Genomic DNA, 16,503 nt, shown 5'->3' on the forward strand with positions numbered 1-16,503 from the left:
GTCAGTTACTGTTCAACTATGATGGAAGTTGCTGTTGGTTAACAATATTGGTTTAACTATGCTTGGAGCAAATGCATCTAATCACTTGGTCGTGATTCTATTTTGTTTAAGAGGGACAAGATGACTTTAAAAGACCTGTAAAGTTTTTATCTGCTTATTAATCTAATGCAAGGATATCAAAAGGTGTGTTCAGATGAAGTTACGGGAGAAGGAAAGGTGCCAGCTGTACTTAACCCTGTTTGGCGTAGTGGTTATATGCGGATAAATTGGTATCACTTTCAAAACACCTTTTATAGATCAGAAATGAGATCTGAAATTATTTGTTTGATGTGATTAAGGTACTTACTTTTTGCTTGACTAAATGATGTTGACTTTGTGTTTCTCCTAATCTGGTTTTACAAGTAGTCTAGTTTTGCTTTTGTTTGTTGTATCTTTTAGTCCATTGTAAGCTGCCAGTATCTTTCAGCAATGATGTCAATTGTTTTGGGATGCAAAAGAAAGCTGATTTAAAACAAAATTAAAAATTAGTTTCAACAGACCTCATGCAATGGAATTGTATTTTAGTTTTTATAAAATTAATATGAAATCTACTTTAATTCTTAACAGTTATATGAGGCTTTCTTGAACCCTACAGTCAAAAGGTAGGATACTAGCAGCTGACCTTAGTACTGAGGTAAGCTTAGGTTCCTTTAAAAAAAATCCCTTAAAATCTGGTTATAAACCTTCTTCTGTTGGCATGTAAATAAAAATAGCGTCTTTGTGACCTTATATGGGAAGAAATGAAGGTTCATTGCATTGTTCATTGGCACTGTGCTAAATATTTAGAAACAAAGTCTGTGTCCAAAAATATCCTGTTCTGACCTTTGGTTAACATAAGCGTCTGTGGCCGTAAATTCTCCTGCTTAGCTCTGGAACAGTAGCCCTACTCCACATGTGTGCATGGCCATGCTGGGAGTCCCACTGTGTGGCCAATGATGCACCTAGGTAGCTGTTCCAGGAGTGGCTATTACAGCATTTTTGTCACTTGTTGGAAAGGGAAGATCTTCATCAGAAAATAGAAAGTATGTATCTGTTGTTAATGCATGTCTGGCAGCAGGTCAGAAGAGGAAGCCACTGTCTGAAATCTGGGGTTTGGCTATATAGATTCTTTTCAGCCTAGTGGTTTACTGCATCCTGCTGTTCTTGGTTGCTTGCTCCTGTGATCTCCTGGATGAAGCTGGAGGAGCGACTGCACAGCAGCATCATATCCTTCCTTGGATGTACTCTGCCTGGAGGTATGCAGGCCATGTATTTCCTGACTCTCTCACTTTCCAGAGTGGGCCTGTCCAAAAAGATCTGGCAGTCATAGTATTCAGGTTGTACTGTAGAACTATATTCTCATGCAGTCTTCCAGTTTTTCTTCTCTTTTTCCCCTACCCTTTTGTCCTTTGACCTTTTTTGAGCATGAGTGGCACAAGGGCAGTTTTTATTCACGTTTAGGAATCCATTTACTGTTGTGTATGGGATGCACAGAAAGACTTACTAGTTCACCTGAAGTGACCAGACTTGGTTCTTTGTGTGCTTTCAAGAGTGAATTGAGCAGTAATGTCAGAAGAACTGTGGATGCTATGTCAGTGTAAAACAAGTTAATCAGAGGAAGAATTAGGTTTAATATGTGTAATTATTTTTTTCCTTCCGTTTTATCTAGATCAAACTCCTGCCTTTGGCACAAAAGAAAATAATCAGCAAAAATTGAAGGAGCAATAGGAATAGTTAATACAGAAAACAAGAAAAACCTCTGAATGTTTCTCAAGCTCTATAAAACCTCCACAAAAGTCCATTGATACTAAATACTTTAGCATTGCTGCTTGTCAAAAGTGAAATTTTGGTCCAAGGGATAGGGAAGAAAGTACAAAATAAATATTATTTCTGAAGTCATATTAGCTGAATCTCAGCTTTCTTGCTCCCCCTTTCCCTTTTAGGAAAAAGTTCTTCAATACAAGGGTGGTGGATCACTGAACAGGTTGCTCAGAGAGGTAGTGGAGGCCTCATCCCTGGAGATACTCAAGGTCAGGCTTGATGGGGCCCCGAGCGACCTGATCTAGTGAAGATGTAGCGGGGGTCTGACTAGATGACCTCTAAATGTCCCTTGCAACCTTACACATTCTATGATTCCGTGATTCCCTAGGTTATTGCTCATTTCCTGGTATTTTGCAGCACAGACTGCACATGCCTGCAGAGAAAGTCACAAATGCAAAGCCAAGAGGTCAGCGGTGCCTCTCTGGGTGCACTGGCATTGGAATGACACCATTACCTGTGATAGTGGTGCAGCTTTAATGGTGTTTCATCGGTCTGTACCTATTGCAGACTGGAGGATGTTTGAGTGTGAAAGATGCCATCTTTACCACTGAACTATTGTTAGATTATAAATCTATTGTTAGATTATGAATAAGGTTATGTGCCATTCTGCATAGAGGACGTGAACTTTGTTACTTTACAGGACAGACTGGCAAACTGGGTCTGGGCCAGAACTCCTGCATCACTTCTCTGTTGCTGAACGTAAAGGCGATGAGAACTGGGGGAGGAAGAGGACTACCACTGGTGAGTGTCCATCCTGGGCAAATGGATTTTGTGTGTGTTTCTGCCCCAGTGCTCTGTGCCCAGTTTCCAGTGGCCCATGGTGTAAGTGCCACGCTCCCACCCTGGGACGCTGGACCCGCAGGTCAGTGCGGTCTGTCTGTCAGTGACATCTGTGCACAGGCCACGTGAAATGCTGATAATTAGGAATCATATTCCCAATCATGCCTTAGCCTTCAAAATTGACGCTTAAAAGGGGAATTCGATTCCCAGGGTACCCTGTTTCCACCCGGGTTGTGAGCGGAGCAGACGCTGGGCAACTGGTGCGGCATCGCCCTGGCCCCAGCCCCAGCCTCCGCCTCGCCTCACGCCAGCAGCCCCCACGCGTCCCCGGCGGCTGGGCACCGGGAGGCGGGACCCCGCGGGGCCGGGGCGGGGCAGCTGTGGCGGGCGGAGGGCGCAGGTGGAGCTGTGCCTGTCGGCTGGGGAGCTGTGTGCGGCCGCCATGGAGGCTCTTGCGGTGAGGGGGTCGGGAGGGTGGCGGCCCGGGGCAGGCCCGCCGGGGGGCCGGGTGCGCGTGTGGCGAGCTGTTGCGCTGACCGGCGGCCCTTCTCCTCACAGGGCGCCCCTGTGGCCATCGCCGTGGCCGTGGTAGCTGCGACTGCCCTGCTGCTGCTGCTGCTCAGAGGGACGGGGCGGAGGGCGAGCGGCCTCGTCACCTTGCAGGACCCGCTCGCTAAATACCCTCTGCGGCTGGTGGACAAAGAGGTGATCGAGCGCCCGGGCGGCCTCTGGCCTCCCGGCTCCGCGGGGGTCTCGCCGGCCGCCTCGCTGCGGCGGCCTGTCGGCCCGGGGCGGGGGGTGCTGAGGTGCGGTCGGTCTGTCCCTCGGGGAGGGCGGGGCTGAGGGGTGGGCAGTCTGTTTGCCCGGGGAGGGCTGGGGGATGCGAGGGCCAGGGGCGGTCGGCCATGATCTGACCCAGTCTTTGGGGCCAGCGAAGGGCGCAGAGCCCTGGAGGGGCGGCTGTGGCTCCCGCAGCCACGCTGCGGTGTTTCCTGGGATTCCTAAGCAGCATTTGTGCCTACACTCCGGCGTGACGGTTGTTTCAAATGAAGGGTGGATTCACGTCTTTGTGTGCTTAAATCCTAGTTTAGAGCCGCATTTCTCCGTTGATTTCTGTCCAGCGTGCACCAGTGAGGAGTCACCCCGGCAGCCGGTGCTTCTACACGCCCTGTCTTGCCGGCCTGATCTTTGGCCACAAGTTATGAAATGTGCTCGCTGGCCTTGGGCGATGGAGGCTCTCCAGTTTTGCTTTATGTGACAGTGCCGTAGGGATTGCACAGCCAGACAAAAATCACCCCTTGTGGAATTAAACAGGAAAAGGCTTTGGTTCTAAACCGTCTTAGCTATTTAAACTTTATTTTTCAAAGCTGCTTCTGCTTCCTTTGCTAGTGCTTGGCTTGCATGCTAAAGAGGAGCAAGTTTACTGTGTTGAGTAGAGTTTGAAATTCAAAGCACTGGTGATGTTGTCCTCATTCTGATCCCATTTGCTGAATCTTTTTAGGAAATCAGTCATGATACTAAGAAATTCCGGTTTGGGCTCCCTTCACCAGATCATACATTAGGATTACCTGTAGGTAAGTACTGAAAGCACTTCATTACATGTATTTCAGGGTTTAGGTTTTATAACTGTACTCCTAGTTCTTGGACTTCTGACTGAGAGTTGAACACAAGGAGTTAAAACCTTCATCTGAATGCTGCTGTGTCAGAGAGAAATGTCAGATTTCTCAAGGGATTGTAATTTTCATGTTTTGTGTGTGCTTTGTTCTGTCTCTTAAGTTGTGTGGTGTAGTTTGGGACAAGAACAGTGAAACTGAGATGTCTGATGCCATTCACCAGCAGTCAGGAAACAAGCAGTCAATCTCTTTCGTGTTTCTTATTTGCATTCTGCTTCCATCTGGTGTCCTCAGTTTATTGTCAGCTGGCCTCATGCTTTTGCAAGTACAGTTGTAGATGAGAGTACAGCTTTTCTGCCTGGGAAACTTATAACTATTCGGTGCAAAGGGGAAAATAGAACTACTGTATATAGAAAATACTCCAATATTCAGAGCCTTCTCTATGCATGCACTCACCTTTGATTAGCATACCATGTATGTACAACTTTGTCTTGCTTCCTGTAGCGTGAAGTTCAATTCAGGCTAGGATTGGCACAGTCTGCATTACTGTACCCAGCAAAACCGATGGGATGGCATTGAACCTTGGACCTCAAATTAATGGTAATCTATGCAGGGGAAAGTCTCCCTTTTTTGATTTGCAGACAGGGCAGATGCAGCCCTGTTTGTGCTGTACTATGTTTTGCAGTTTCCCTTGCTGTATGGCAAGTGTCAGGGTCTTTCCCGTTCCATGCTGTGACCATGTCCTCCTTTCATCCTGCCTCTCAAGGACAGTTGTCTTTCTCCAAATTCCCTTCTGGCATATATGGGAAAGTATAATTTACTAGGCAGACAACAAATGAATTGAGATGTGCCCTGCAGTGCTGGTGTTTATCCAGACTTTATTCTTAAGAATTTAGGAGTAAGATCTCGAAACTGCACAGGCCAAATAACTTTGTGGGAGATTCCCGCCTTCTGCTTTCTACCAGGATCATTTTGCTAAAGTGTTTTCTGCCAGCACTGCTCCTGCTTTATGTTATTCCATAGAACCCTCTAGATTAGCACCACCTGGCTGAGGAGCCTACTCTTGGCAAGGAGCTTCAGTTCTTTTAATCAGGAGAATGAAACAGGAGGTTGCCTCTTGGAGCATTAGGTTGGGCACCGAGCTCTTTGTGGACAGCAGTGTCCCATGCTGTGGAAGTGGCAGCGTTACCGAGAAGGACTGTGACCCAAAGCTGTGTTCTTCATGTCTTGGTGCAGAATTGCTGGGAAGTTTGCTCTGAGAGGTTGTTGGTAACAAGATGTAATAAATACCAATGTGAACTGGTGCATCCTTTCACTTTGTTGCTAATGAACATGAGAACAGCAGAACCCAAAATACAGCAAGCACCTGAGAATGAACAATACACTTCCTATAGCACTATTTTACTTCAGATTTCCTACTTTCCTGATATTTTAGCATTGATTCTGTAACATGCTGGCTCTCTAGTTACCCCACATTCCAGAAACTCCTTCTGAAAACAGAGAAGAGACTAGATTGATACAGCATTCACGTGGTAAAGATTTTCTCTGTTATTGCTTGTGTTTAACAGGTTTCAATGCCTGCTTTTCTCTCGTCTTGTGCTCCAGGAAAATTCAAAACCAGGCATGAAAAATAATCAGACTATAATTCTCTTTCCTTAGGTCAGCACGTTTATCTTTCTGCAAAAATCGATGGTAATCTGGTGATTCGAGCTTATACCCCAGTTTCCAGTGATGAGACAAAAGGTTATGTGGATTTAATTATAAAGGTAAATTTTCATTTCCTTTAATACAGATAAATTGTGAACTGGAAGGAAAGGAAGTACTTCATTTTAGTGACATGTAGAACAACTCGTTTCACATTGTCCTTGAATAGTTAGTTGCATCCTGTGTATCTGTCACAGAGGTAGTAGAGGTAGGGTAGATGGTGAAGAGTCAATTCCTTGGCATTACTGCAGGGGCTTCCCTAGTATCTTTTATCTGGCAACATATAAACAGCAATCACTCTCCCTCGAGATGCTGCTACTAACATGCTAATAGGTGTAAGTAGAAAACAAGCCAGTAAGAACTGATGTTCTTGGTCATGCTACAGAGATTGCAATTATATGTCTGTAAGCATCAGAAGTTGTTGTTAATGTGTTTATTGTTTAAGAAAATGGGATGCAGAAGCAAGGGAAATCCTTTCAGTTTAGAACACAGGATGATTTGATCCCTGGATTTATGGATTTTGTAACCATTTTCTAGGACAGTTTTTCCTTGAGCAAAAATCTGGGCTTCTTTTGCTGCTGTGTTCTTCATGTTCCAAGTATGATGAATTGCTAGCTAATTAATAGGTATTATGTGTTTTGAAAGGTGAAAAAGATATCAGCTGGCTGAAGTCTTAAAAGAAATGATGCAGCAATGCTATTTTCAGGAGTGATTACAAAAATGGGGTGACGTAAGGTGCTTGCTGGAGCAACAGCAAAATGAGGGCACCACTGTGTAATCTGCCTGCCACCCATTCCTGTTAGCCTGGCTGTCTGCATAGGGACATGTGCCTGACAGTACATGGCTTATTTGGCTGCTTCTTGTTGCAAGGCACAACAGCTAACTGAGAGCTAAGAATTGTCTCAGTTTCTTTCTCAGATGCTAAATACCTGCAGTATTGTGTTCTAGAGCTTGTGATACTGTCATCAGCAGAGTGACTGGATTTTTTTTTACAGGTCTACCACAAAAATGTGAATCCCAAGTTTCCAGAAGGTGGGAAGATGTCCCAGTACCTAGATGGAATGAAGATTGGAGATGTGATTGATTTCAGAGGACCAAATGGGCTCCTTGTCTATAAAGGAGCAGGTACTGTGACATGAACATGGGAGAGCAAAAGAGAGGAACTTGTAGTGGCTATTTTCAGGGGTTCAGTAAGACTTTTGTAGAGATTTTTTTTTTTTTTAAAGCAGAAAAGAGAAAAATCTACCTTTCTTGGTCTTGACCAAGAGCCCATCAGAGTTGATGTGATAGGAAAGAGTACTTTGTGTTTCTTTTGTGTGAGGAGTAGCTGGTTAGTCTCTCACCTCTGGGACCGTGTAATGAAATCTGAAAAAAATTGCTATTGCATCATATTAAGGACAAGGCTGTGCTGGGACTAACACCTCAGCTGTACATATAGAGGCAGATGTTCCAGGTGCTTCTCAAACAGGGGTGGTTGGGGCCTAAAATGCCCTCTGAGAATCTCAGCGTTGTTACTGAATAGCCCACCGACTGACAGCCAGCTCCAGGTGTGAGCTGACTGGGACAAGTCCAGAACAGTCACCCCCTTTCAGGGCGCAAGCGAACGACTGTTGCACCGATCTTGACTGCGAGGGGCTGTGCGCTGAACTCGTGCTTCAGGGGGATAGGCTTTCAGTGCTCCTCTGGGTTGTGACCTTGTATTTCAGTAGTAGATACGATGAACCTGTCTCAGAGGAAAGGAGTGATGCTTTGGCTGCTATGAAGAGTTAGTTACAGCTCTGTCTCTAAGGTCAGACTATGCCAAGTGCTTTTTGTGTAGAACACTTCTCGTGGGCTTGCGGTGTGGCTGGGTCCTTGGAGCCCAGTTCGGGCACACACTGTGTGGTTTTGCCATAGGCCTGAAGCAGTGGTGTACCCAGGGCTAGGGCAGAAATCAGCAAGGTCTTCTCATCACAGGATACTAGAAGTTAGTCAGCTGACTCTGAGTGTTGTGGGGATCCCATTAATTGGAAATTAATTACACTAATTAAGTACTGATAAAAATACTCAAGGCTCCAACATTGTTGATTCTAATCTTTGCAGGGGTTCTTGCTTGATGCTGGTTTACTTTTAGCTCCTTTGAATGTGGAGACGCACAACTGGATTGATGCACAGTGCAAGTGAGGGTGATGAAGATGGTCTAAGAAACCTGTTTCTGCAGTAGAGTCTGTGGTTACCTTCAACAGTCACAGCTGCTGATCTGTGTTCTGGGCAGTGATGTGGGATTCCTGGAGTTTATCATAAACAATCGTGGTAGATTAGGAAGGAGTGCATCAGTTGTTCAAAGCTAGGACTGGAGTTTACAGAGACAAGGAGGCTTCTACTCTTTGTGCTGAGTCCATTTAGCATTTCCAGATCATCTGTCCTAATGATTGGTAGGCTGTAGTAATGTATTCCCATGGAATTTCTATCTGTTTGGGAGTTAACATAGATACAGGTTTTGAATATTTCTTCTAGGTACCTTTCTTATCAAGCCTCAAAAGAAGTCTGAAGCAGAGAAGAAGTTTGCAAAGCATCTTGGGATGATAGCTGGAGGAACAGGTAAAACCATTCTCATCATATGGAATGTTCAGAGAGTGAAGACATTTTATGGATGTGTGTGGGGAGTATCAAACACTGTCCTTCAGTGGCAGAGCACTCAACACTTGGAGTGTTTGGCAACACTGAGGCTTCCTGGAGCTCAGTCCTGGGAGCTAGTTGATTTGCTGGGTAACCTCAGAGAAGGCACTTCACCTCTCTGAGCTTCAGTCGCAGCAACAAAAAATATTTTAGGAAAATGTCTTAAGAGTAGAGTTCCTGTGGGTGGTGGAGAATGCTGAAGGGGAAAGCCCTGGGTACAAGTATTGTAGTGTTGTTGTTCTTTTGAAGCGATTTGTAATAGAACCCCCCAACCTCTGCATTTGACACGAATTAGAAAATCAGAGGTATGTAGCCCTGTGCAAACTAAGCTCCCACTGAAGGCTGAAAGAAGGCAGCGTTGATATTGAAACCACAGTTTTTGAAAGACATACCCCTTTTTAACCACTTTGTTTTTTCACAGGAATAACTCCTATGTTGCAGCTGATTCGTCGTATCACAAATGATCCTAAGGACTCCACCAAATGTTACCTTCTTTTTGCTAATCAGGTGAGTATACTGACTCATCTGCTAGTTCTCCTGTGATGGCCTACAGTTTTTGCTGGCCTCTGAGCTCTTTAACTGATGGGACATTGACCACTGGAGAAAGTACTGTGCTGCATGTTTCATGCTCCTCTTTGGGTTTGTATTTTCACCCAACCTGTTTATGAGGAAACATTATCTGAGATAGGACGTTTAAAAATGGTCAGTATAAGGAGGAGCAGGAAATGGTAGTTATGACAGCTTTTAAAAGACTGGCTTGGGTTAGAATGATGTAAGGAGGGGAGACAGGATAAAAAATTACCCACAAGGCCCTTTATAAATACTTGTGTGGTGTTCTCATAGTTCCCATGGTCTTTGTTTTGAAGATGGCTCCTCAAAGTTTTACTTGTACTCCCTAATTCCTGTGTTGTGGAACAAATAGTGTGAACAAATCCTGATGCCTGTACTCCTTTTATTCCTTTGCTGATCTGAAGGAAACAAACAGGTTTCTTTTCCATCAGTCTGTTTCTAAGGTCAGCCTTCAGCCTGGCCGTATGTGCCAGGGTCAGAGACAAACCCAGCTAATTGTGACTGCAGTCTGGATTAAAAGGTTGTTGTGGTTGCCATCTTTACAACAGTGTTCAGGTGGTTGTTACGTCTCATAGGTGGTTGTTCTTAATCTGAATTTACAGAAGCCTGTAACAATAATAGCTGCTGTGTAAGGGGCAAAATAAATCACTTTCTTAGTCTGAAGGAGCTATCATTGCATTTGGGTAGTTGAATGCCACAGGAGCTCACATTAGATGGTTTGGAGCTGAACAGTGGTGTCTCTCTGCAGACAGAAAAAGATATACTACTGAGAGCTGAGCTAGAAGACATTGCCAAGAGGCATCCTGATCAGTTCAAGCTTTGGTATACACTGGACAGACCTCCACAAGGTAGGCTGCTGGCACACAGTGGAAATGCCTTTGCTTGTTGCTGTACAACAGTGTGAGTTTCACTCTTGTTCAAGGGGACAGTAGTGTAAATACCAAGTCTTCTTGTCCTACAATTTTAAACGACAAAGACACCCCCAGGCCCTCCAAGACAAGCCTCACTGCAACACCTGTTTGGAAAGTGATGGAAACCAGGTGTGAGCTAACTAACTCCGGTTGGGTCAGACATGTCACTCAGTTGCTCTCCCAGCACAGGATGTGCCATTTTTTGGGACTTCTCAGCAAAGGTTACAGCTCAGTTTGGGCCATCTCCCAAATCAGCTTATGTTAGCACTTTGGCATTAGATTGCTGAATACCTCTAAGTACCATGTGCACATCTTCATTTTGCAGCAGCTCCAGATTAGATCCTGGTAAAACGGAGCTGCCATGTGTTTAGATTAAGGCATTAACTGTAGGCTGGTGTAACACTGAATTAGAAACGGAGTATGGGGTCGGACTCTACTGAATCTCCTTTGAAACTTGGGTATTTGTGTTTGCTGATGAAGTAAGTGATCTCAGCTTTTATTTAACAGACATAAGAGCCAGAGTGAGTCGGATCAAAGTTCTGTACTCGTCAGCAATGTCCATGAGTAGATGGCCAGAGTAATCAGCAGGCCTTGATACTCTGCCAATCTTTAGTATTTCTCAGTTCTGAGCCAAATATGTCCCTACAGATACAGGAGCCCTCAGGGGACTCACTTTGTATGAACTTCCTGTGTCTCCTTTGGAGCCCGTGTGAGCTTTTTGGCAGTCTGTTAGTGGTTCCATAGGATTAGCACTTTAGTGTGAATAATGACTTTCTCTGGTCATTCACCTCTTAATTCTTGTGTCAGAAGACTGTGAGTAGGTGCCTACCAACTGCCTTCACGTTACTAACGTTACAGATGTCTGTCAATCATTCTTGCCATGCCAGCTTTTCTATGCTGAAGTTTGCTGCTGTCCCCCAAGTAGCAGTGATTGTGTACCTTTGCTCATCCTTCTGCTCTCAACCTTTTCCAGCTCTGCTCTGTCCCTTTTTGGGCTGAGCAGATCAGAACTGAACAGCTGTAGTCAAAATGCAGGCAAAGTGAAGTTTTGCTTTGACAGGGTTGTTCTTTTTCCTTTCCTGATACTTCTTAACACTTCATATGATATTGGACTGCTGCTGTTTTCATAGCCTCAGTATTTGGCTCCTGATAAATGACCTTAAAGTATATATTTTATATGTGAAGACAGGATTATTTCTCCTGCTTGGTTCACTCTGAATGGCAGATGCATTCAATAATATTACTGCTTGAAATCAGTTAGCATTTCTTTCCTCCTAAATCTTTTCCCCTCTGATAAGAAAGAAAACTACAGGGCAGAAGCTCGATGATCCTCAAACTCTGTCCCCTCACCACTTGATCTCTTTTCCATGTGTGGGTTTTTTATGTTGGATGGCACAGGTCTCAACACCTCTCTGTGTACAACTGTGACCTCTGTTCACTGGAACAGAGATCTACTCTTCCTGTTTATTCCTACCTGCTGTCCTGTTTATCATCATTTACTCACAGATGTTTCATGTCTTAACAAACAGATCATTACCCACAGGCTTCTTGTCCCTTTTGAAGGTTTGAGCTCCATGAGAGATACAAGTTTCTCTTGGCTTACAGTGATGGTGGTATAACTTTGCTGATTTCCCAGCTACTTTGTGGGTGCAACATGTGCAATTGAGAAAAGCTTCTGGCTGTACAGAGATACAAATTGCCTGTCTAATGTCTTTTGTTTCAGATTGGAAGTACAGTTCTGGCTTCATCAGTGCAGACATGATTAAAGCCCACCTCCCAGCCCCCGGCAGCGAGACGCTAATTCTCATGTGTGGGCCTCCACCTATGATTCAGTTTGCATGCCAGCCCAACCTGGACAAACTTGGCTATCCCAAGAGCAGTACATTCTCATACTAACTCTGATGCCATCTGATACCTTTTTGTAAGTACTACAATTTTCCTACAGGGACAACTGGTACATTACTATGCAGTATTTCTCTTTTTTGCTGCGTGCCTGTTTAACTGCTTAATGTGATTTCTGTAGTTTAAAACTTCTGCAGTTATTTTAATAATAATACTAAGAAAGTTGAGAGATGGTCTTGAATCATGTGGCAGTAACTCAGTCTAACCTCTTAAGCTAGTATGAAATGTTAATTCCAAGAAGAAAAAGTGTCATTGGAGGGGTAGGGCAGAGGTAAAGCCATGGGATGGTTAACATGGAATTTGGGAGAGACCTATAAAACCTGCATTTAGTGAATCCTGGGAGAGGAGGCTACAAAGAGCAGTTGTCCTTTTTTTTTTTTTTTTTTTTTTTTAAATGCTGTTTCACAGGCCTGTACCAGGGACTAAGAAAGAAGTCACAGTCTGCTACTGGAAAAGGGAACAGACTTTGGGTAACATGCACAGTGCTTGTTACTGGAGCAGAAATGCTCATGAGTGCGAAACTCAATTCCTAACAGCCTCAGCTAAAGAGTCTCTGCCAACTATATATGGAACTTCTGGGCTGCATATAGCCATAACTGTCCAGTGATGTCACATCATTTGAATGTCATTCTCTAAGCGTACTGTTTGTTCTTTTGGCAGTTTTAGAAGTTTCCTTTGCTTATGAGGAACCAGGGCTTCTTACTTCCTGTAGCAGCTATGCTGAGTCAATTTTATACTCAGCTAATGCCTCATCTTAGTGTTTTTACCACACGTTGTGTTGCTCTTAGTTTTCAGTGCCTGAAGTACTGCATGTTCATTTCCAGGAGTTTATACATACTATGTTTGTTTGAGGGTCTGACAAATCCCTGAGCCAGAAGACTTGTGTCTTCAGCTGCTAATGAATATGTTTTACCAAATATTTTTACTCATGCGACACAACACGAGAGGAATTTAATAGTTAAAAATTGCTTTTGTAGTCCACTGGATCCATATTGCAGAGAGACACCCGGGGATGCAGACTCTGATTCTGTCCCTGATGAGAGATGAACCACATGCATTTGTGTTAGAATCATTCCACAGTCAGCAGGAGATGGGGGAACATTCAGAATTTATTCATAACAGTCAAAAAATAAGCATTTATGCTAGTGTTATGCTAATTAGAATGTCTTACTATATATTTTTTTAAAAATCAGTAATTTTGTAGATTGACCATTCACAGCCAAGTCAGCACAACGCCACACTGAGTTATAAATACACATCAGCCACAGAAATCTGAAAATCTGCTTGGAATATCCCAGTGACATTAAGGCTGCCCCTGTTGAAGCAGATTATCCTATTTGTGGTGCCATAACAAGTCTGCTGGCTAATTAACCTGACCAAGTATTTCAGATGCCTGTAGTACAGGATCTGGTCACTAGAGTTGACTGCATTGCTGGGTTAGAGATGTACTTGACTGGTATGTTTAGTACCTTTTATTGAGCATTTTTAGTTCTCTGTGTAAGCAGATTTCCCCGTCCTTTGGCTTTTCTGTTATCATTTCACTGTTCAGTGACAAGAAAATTGCCTTGGTTTTACTGTTTTGGACAATAAAACGCTGTGCTTCTAAAATGTGAGCCTACAGTGCAGGCTTTGTCATGAGAGGCACATGGGGTGCAGATTAGAATAAGTCACCTTTAAAAAGTGCCAGTGATGGCTCTTGAAGAGCCCTTGCTGCATGCTCTGAGGTTTCCCCTTTACTTGGGAGGGCTGTGTCAGGGGGTGACCTGCCCTCAGGCTATATTAGTATGTAAACTAACACCCTGCAGCCAGCAATAAGAGTAACACAAACCAGCCACATCTGTACTCAGCCTTTTCTTTACAGCTGAGCTGATTTAATTTCTGGCATTTCCCTGTTTACTAAGATCTCTTGCTAATACCTTACTAGGATGCAAGAGCCACATGTCAAAAGATGCCACATGGAATTACTGCTGTAAAGGAGAGACACTTACTTACCCTCAGATAGCCCCTAAAGTAAAGAGGGATAGGCTGTATTTCCCTCTGATAGACTGCTGCTTCACTCAGCAGGATAGCAACAGTTTTATTTTGACAGGTCTTTTTAAAGAGACAAAAAGTGTGTTTCATTGTGGTACTTGCCTGATGCTCCTTAGTCACATTTTATACATCAGAGCAGTAATGTTACCACTTAATGAAGTACAGTAGTCTAGGAAATCTATCTGTAGCTGGAATGAAAAGAGAAGGGAAAGCAAACAGCAGTCTTGGTTACATTACCACCAGTTCTGATGCAGATTTTACAAGAGAGCTCCTACTGCCACCTCCAGTACTCAGGGCTGTTTCCATCTGTGTTTAATTAGGTGCAGCTACAGAATGAAAATAGGCTTACTTACCATCCCTGTCTTCCTGAGAGCCTGTGCTGTGTGTCAGACCAACCAGGTACGGGGATCAAAACTTGGAACCATTTGGACTGTTCAGAAGACTGTTCAGCATCCTGGTGTTGCACATGTGTGGCAGCACCAGCCCTTTCAGACATGATGTCAGTGTACAGAAAGAGCCTATTAAATACTTCTACTTAAAGAATTGTCATTTAAAACAAAAATGTGGATCATGCTGGAAATTCGTTTGCACTTAACCTACAACAGAGTGCAGTGAACACCACTCTTAAATTACTTAAATGTTTTGATTGCTACTTGATCATGAACATCTTAATGCACATGTAAAACATCACATGGTAAAAAAAAAAATCACTTCAAATGAAGCACCATTTTTTGAGTCCATTAGTTTTCTAGTAGTCTGAGAGTTACATTTCCTGCTGCAGTTGTTCAGCATCTTTGAGTTAGGTAAAGATTTATGAATGTGCCATCTTGATTGTCATCCTTCTGATAAAAGCAGGGGCAGGATGGATATAGCATCATGTTCTGTTCTTCCCGATCTGCACCGCAGTTAGAGGGCAGGACACGTGCCCATGGAAGGGATGAGAGAGTAAAATCCTTCTGTGGGAAATAGTCTCTGGCAAGACTGTGGTAGCAGTTAGTGAGCACTCACCAGCCTCCACCTGAATTTTAGGTTGCTCTGATCAGTACCCCATGGACTATGGGACTTTAACCATTCCTGCATTACAAGTGAGCTATAAAAATAAAGAATTACAAAAGCTCTCTCATTGTACACAAACACACCGTGTAAAAGACTACCCAGTAAAGAGGTTAAACCATGCTGCCAGTCTCAGATTCCCAGTCTCTGGGTACCAGTACCACTTCTCTCTCAACACCCACTTCACATGATGTAATATGGAAAACAGCGTGGAGGAGAGTTACCTGTGATGCTTTGCTACACCAACAGTACTAAATGCTACGTGGTAAGTCAGTCTCATTGGCAAAACAGGGGTAACCACAGCATCAGGCTTCTCCTGGCCACCCCTCTGGACAAGCATGAGGTATTACTAGTCGTCTTGGTCACATTGAAACATCAGCTCCAGTCTTCAAAGGTAGGTGTTAAAAATCTGCTGTCGTTCAGTGTTTCATCTTGGCTTAACATTGTCTGAAAACACAAGATGTAAACAAACAAGCAAGTGTGTTATGGTTAAAGAAATCCAACTGCAATGAGATCAGATTCACAACAGAGGGGGTTAGAGCCACATAAAATTAAAAGGAATTTCTTGAATGCAGCTTTGAGTTGTTATTTCAGAAAATTCCCAGAGTTATAGGCATGTGGCTTAATTATGTTATGTAATTCTTCATTATATCTTTCAGTCAAGGTGGCTGGGTTTTTTTAATTAGCTGCTGATTTTTAAGTCTGACCCTCTTTCCTCAACTTTGGTGTGACTGAGGCATTCAATAGTGGCTACTTGCAAAATCTTTGAAGAATCGTTTTGATTTGAGGATGGACGTCTGTCACTTGGTCAGAGAAGTAGCAGAGACCTTAAAATAGGCCTAAATCGAACTTGGTTTCTAATGTGATTCAAAAGTAGGGTTCTTCTGGAGTGCGAACACACAGCCAGGCTCCAAAGAAGTATTTAAGAAGAGTGAGTCACTCACTCTTAACTACCACCAGCAGTGACCGACTTTCATGAACTCTAGCAGAATACATTTGTGACTTCAAAGCAAGAGGGAAAGGAGTACATACCGTCAGGTGGCTTATGCCTTGAGAGAGAGCCCCTATTTGCATGACTGTTCCTTCTGAATGTTCCATCTGTAAAAGTATTCAGGAACTAGATCAAATCAGGCAGCACCTGCAATCGTATTCACTCTGCATGCTTCGGGGAGGTATCTGTGCCTGGACAGATGAAGCTGGGGTACGTTTAAAAGCTCTGATTTCTGCACATTAACCAGAATGACTCCATGCTGTACAGGATGTGAAAATGCATTTAACAATAGGAAGGGTGAATCTGGATGAAGAAAGATTGATTTCATGTAACTTAAGCTGTAATTCACACTAGAGAAGAAAAAGCTTAGCTGGTGTTACCAGTGAAGAATGGTATTTTTCTGACACTGTAACACTTCTTCTGGTAGTCGGCTTCCACAGGTAAGGGTACT

The 16,503-nt window shown here is 43.6% G+C and overlaps 2 protein-coding genes across 2 annotated transcripts in view; one reads left to right on the forward strand and one right to left on the reverse strand.

The window, feature by feature from the left end:
* The first annotated feature begins 3,032 nt into the window (after window positions 1-3,032).
* On the forward strand, window positions 3,033-15,183 carry CYB5R2 (cytochrome b5 reductase 2). The gene is made up of 10 exons (XM_084264060.1): window positions 3,033-3,076; window positions 3,178-3,324; window positions 4,121-4,193; window positions 5,892-5,998; window positions 6,932-7,061; window positions 8,433-8,516; window positions 9,016-9,101; window positions 9,913-10,012; window positions 11,799-11,996; window positions 14,329-15,183. The coding sequence occupies exons 1-9, from the start codon at window positions 3,062-3,064 to the stop codon at window positions 11,969-11,971; spliced, it is 915 nt and encodes a 304-aa protein (XP_084120186.1). The 5' UTR covers window positions 3,033-3,061; the 3' UTR covers window positions 11,972-11,996; window positions 14,329-15,183.
* Window positions 15,184-16,043: 860 nt separating this feature from the next.
* PPFIBP2 (PPFIA binding protein 2) overlaps window positions 16,044-16,503 on the reverse strand; it is a gene marked incomplete at both ends in the record, with an annotated part of 84,530 nt that continues 84,070 nt past the window's right edge. Inside the window, 2 exon segments of the mRNA XM_084263037.1 lie at window positions 16,044-16,076; window positions 16,079-16,159. Coding sequence (XP_084119163.1) covers window positions 16,044-16,076; window positions 16,079-16,159 — 114 coding nt within the window.

The sequence above is a fragment of the Gallinula chloropus genome (genome assembly GCF_964237585.1).
Source record: "Gallinula chloropus genome assembly, chromosome: 4".
Classification (NCBI taxonomy): Eukaryota; Metazoa; Chordata; class Aves; order Gruiformes; family Rallidae; genus Gallinula; species Gallinula chloropus.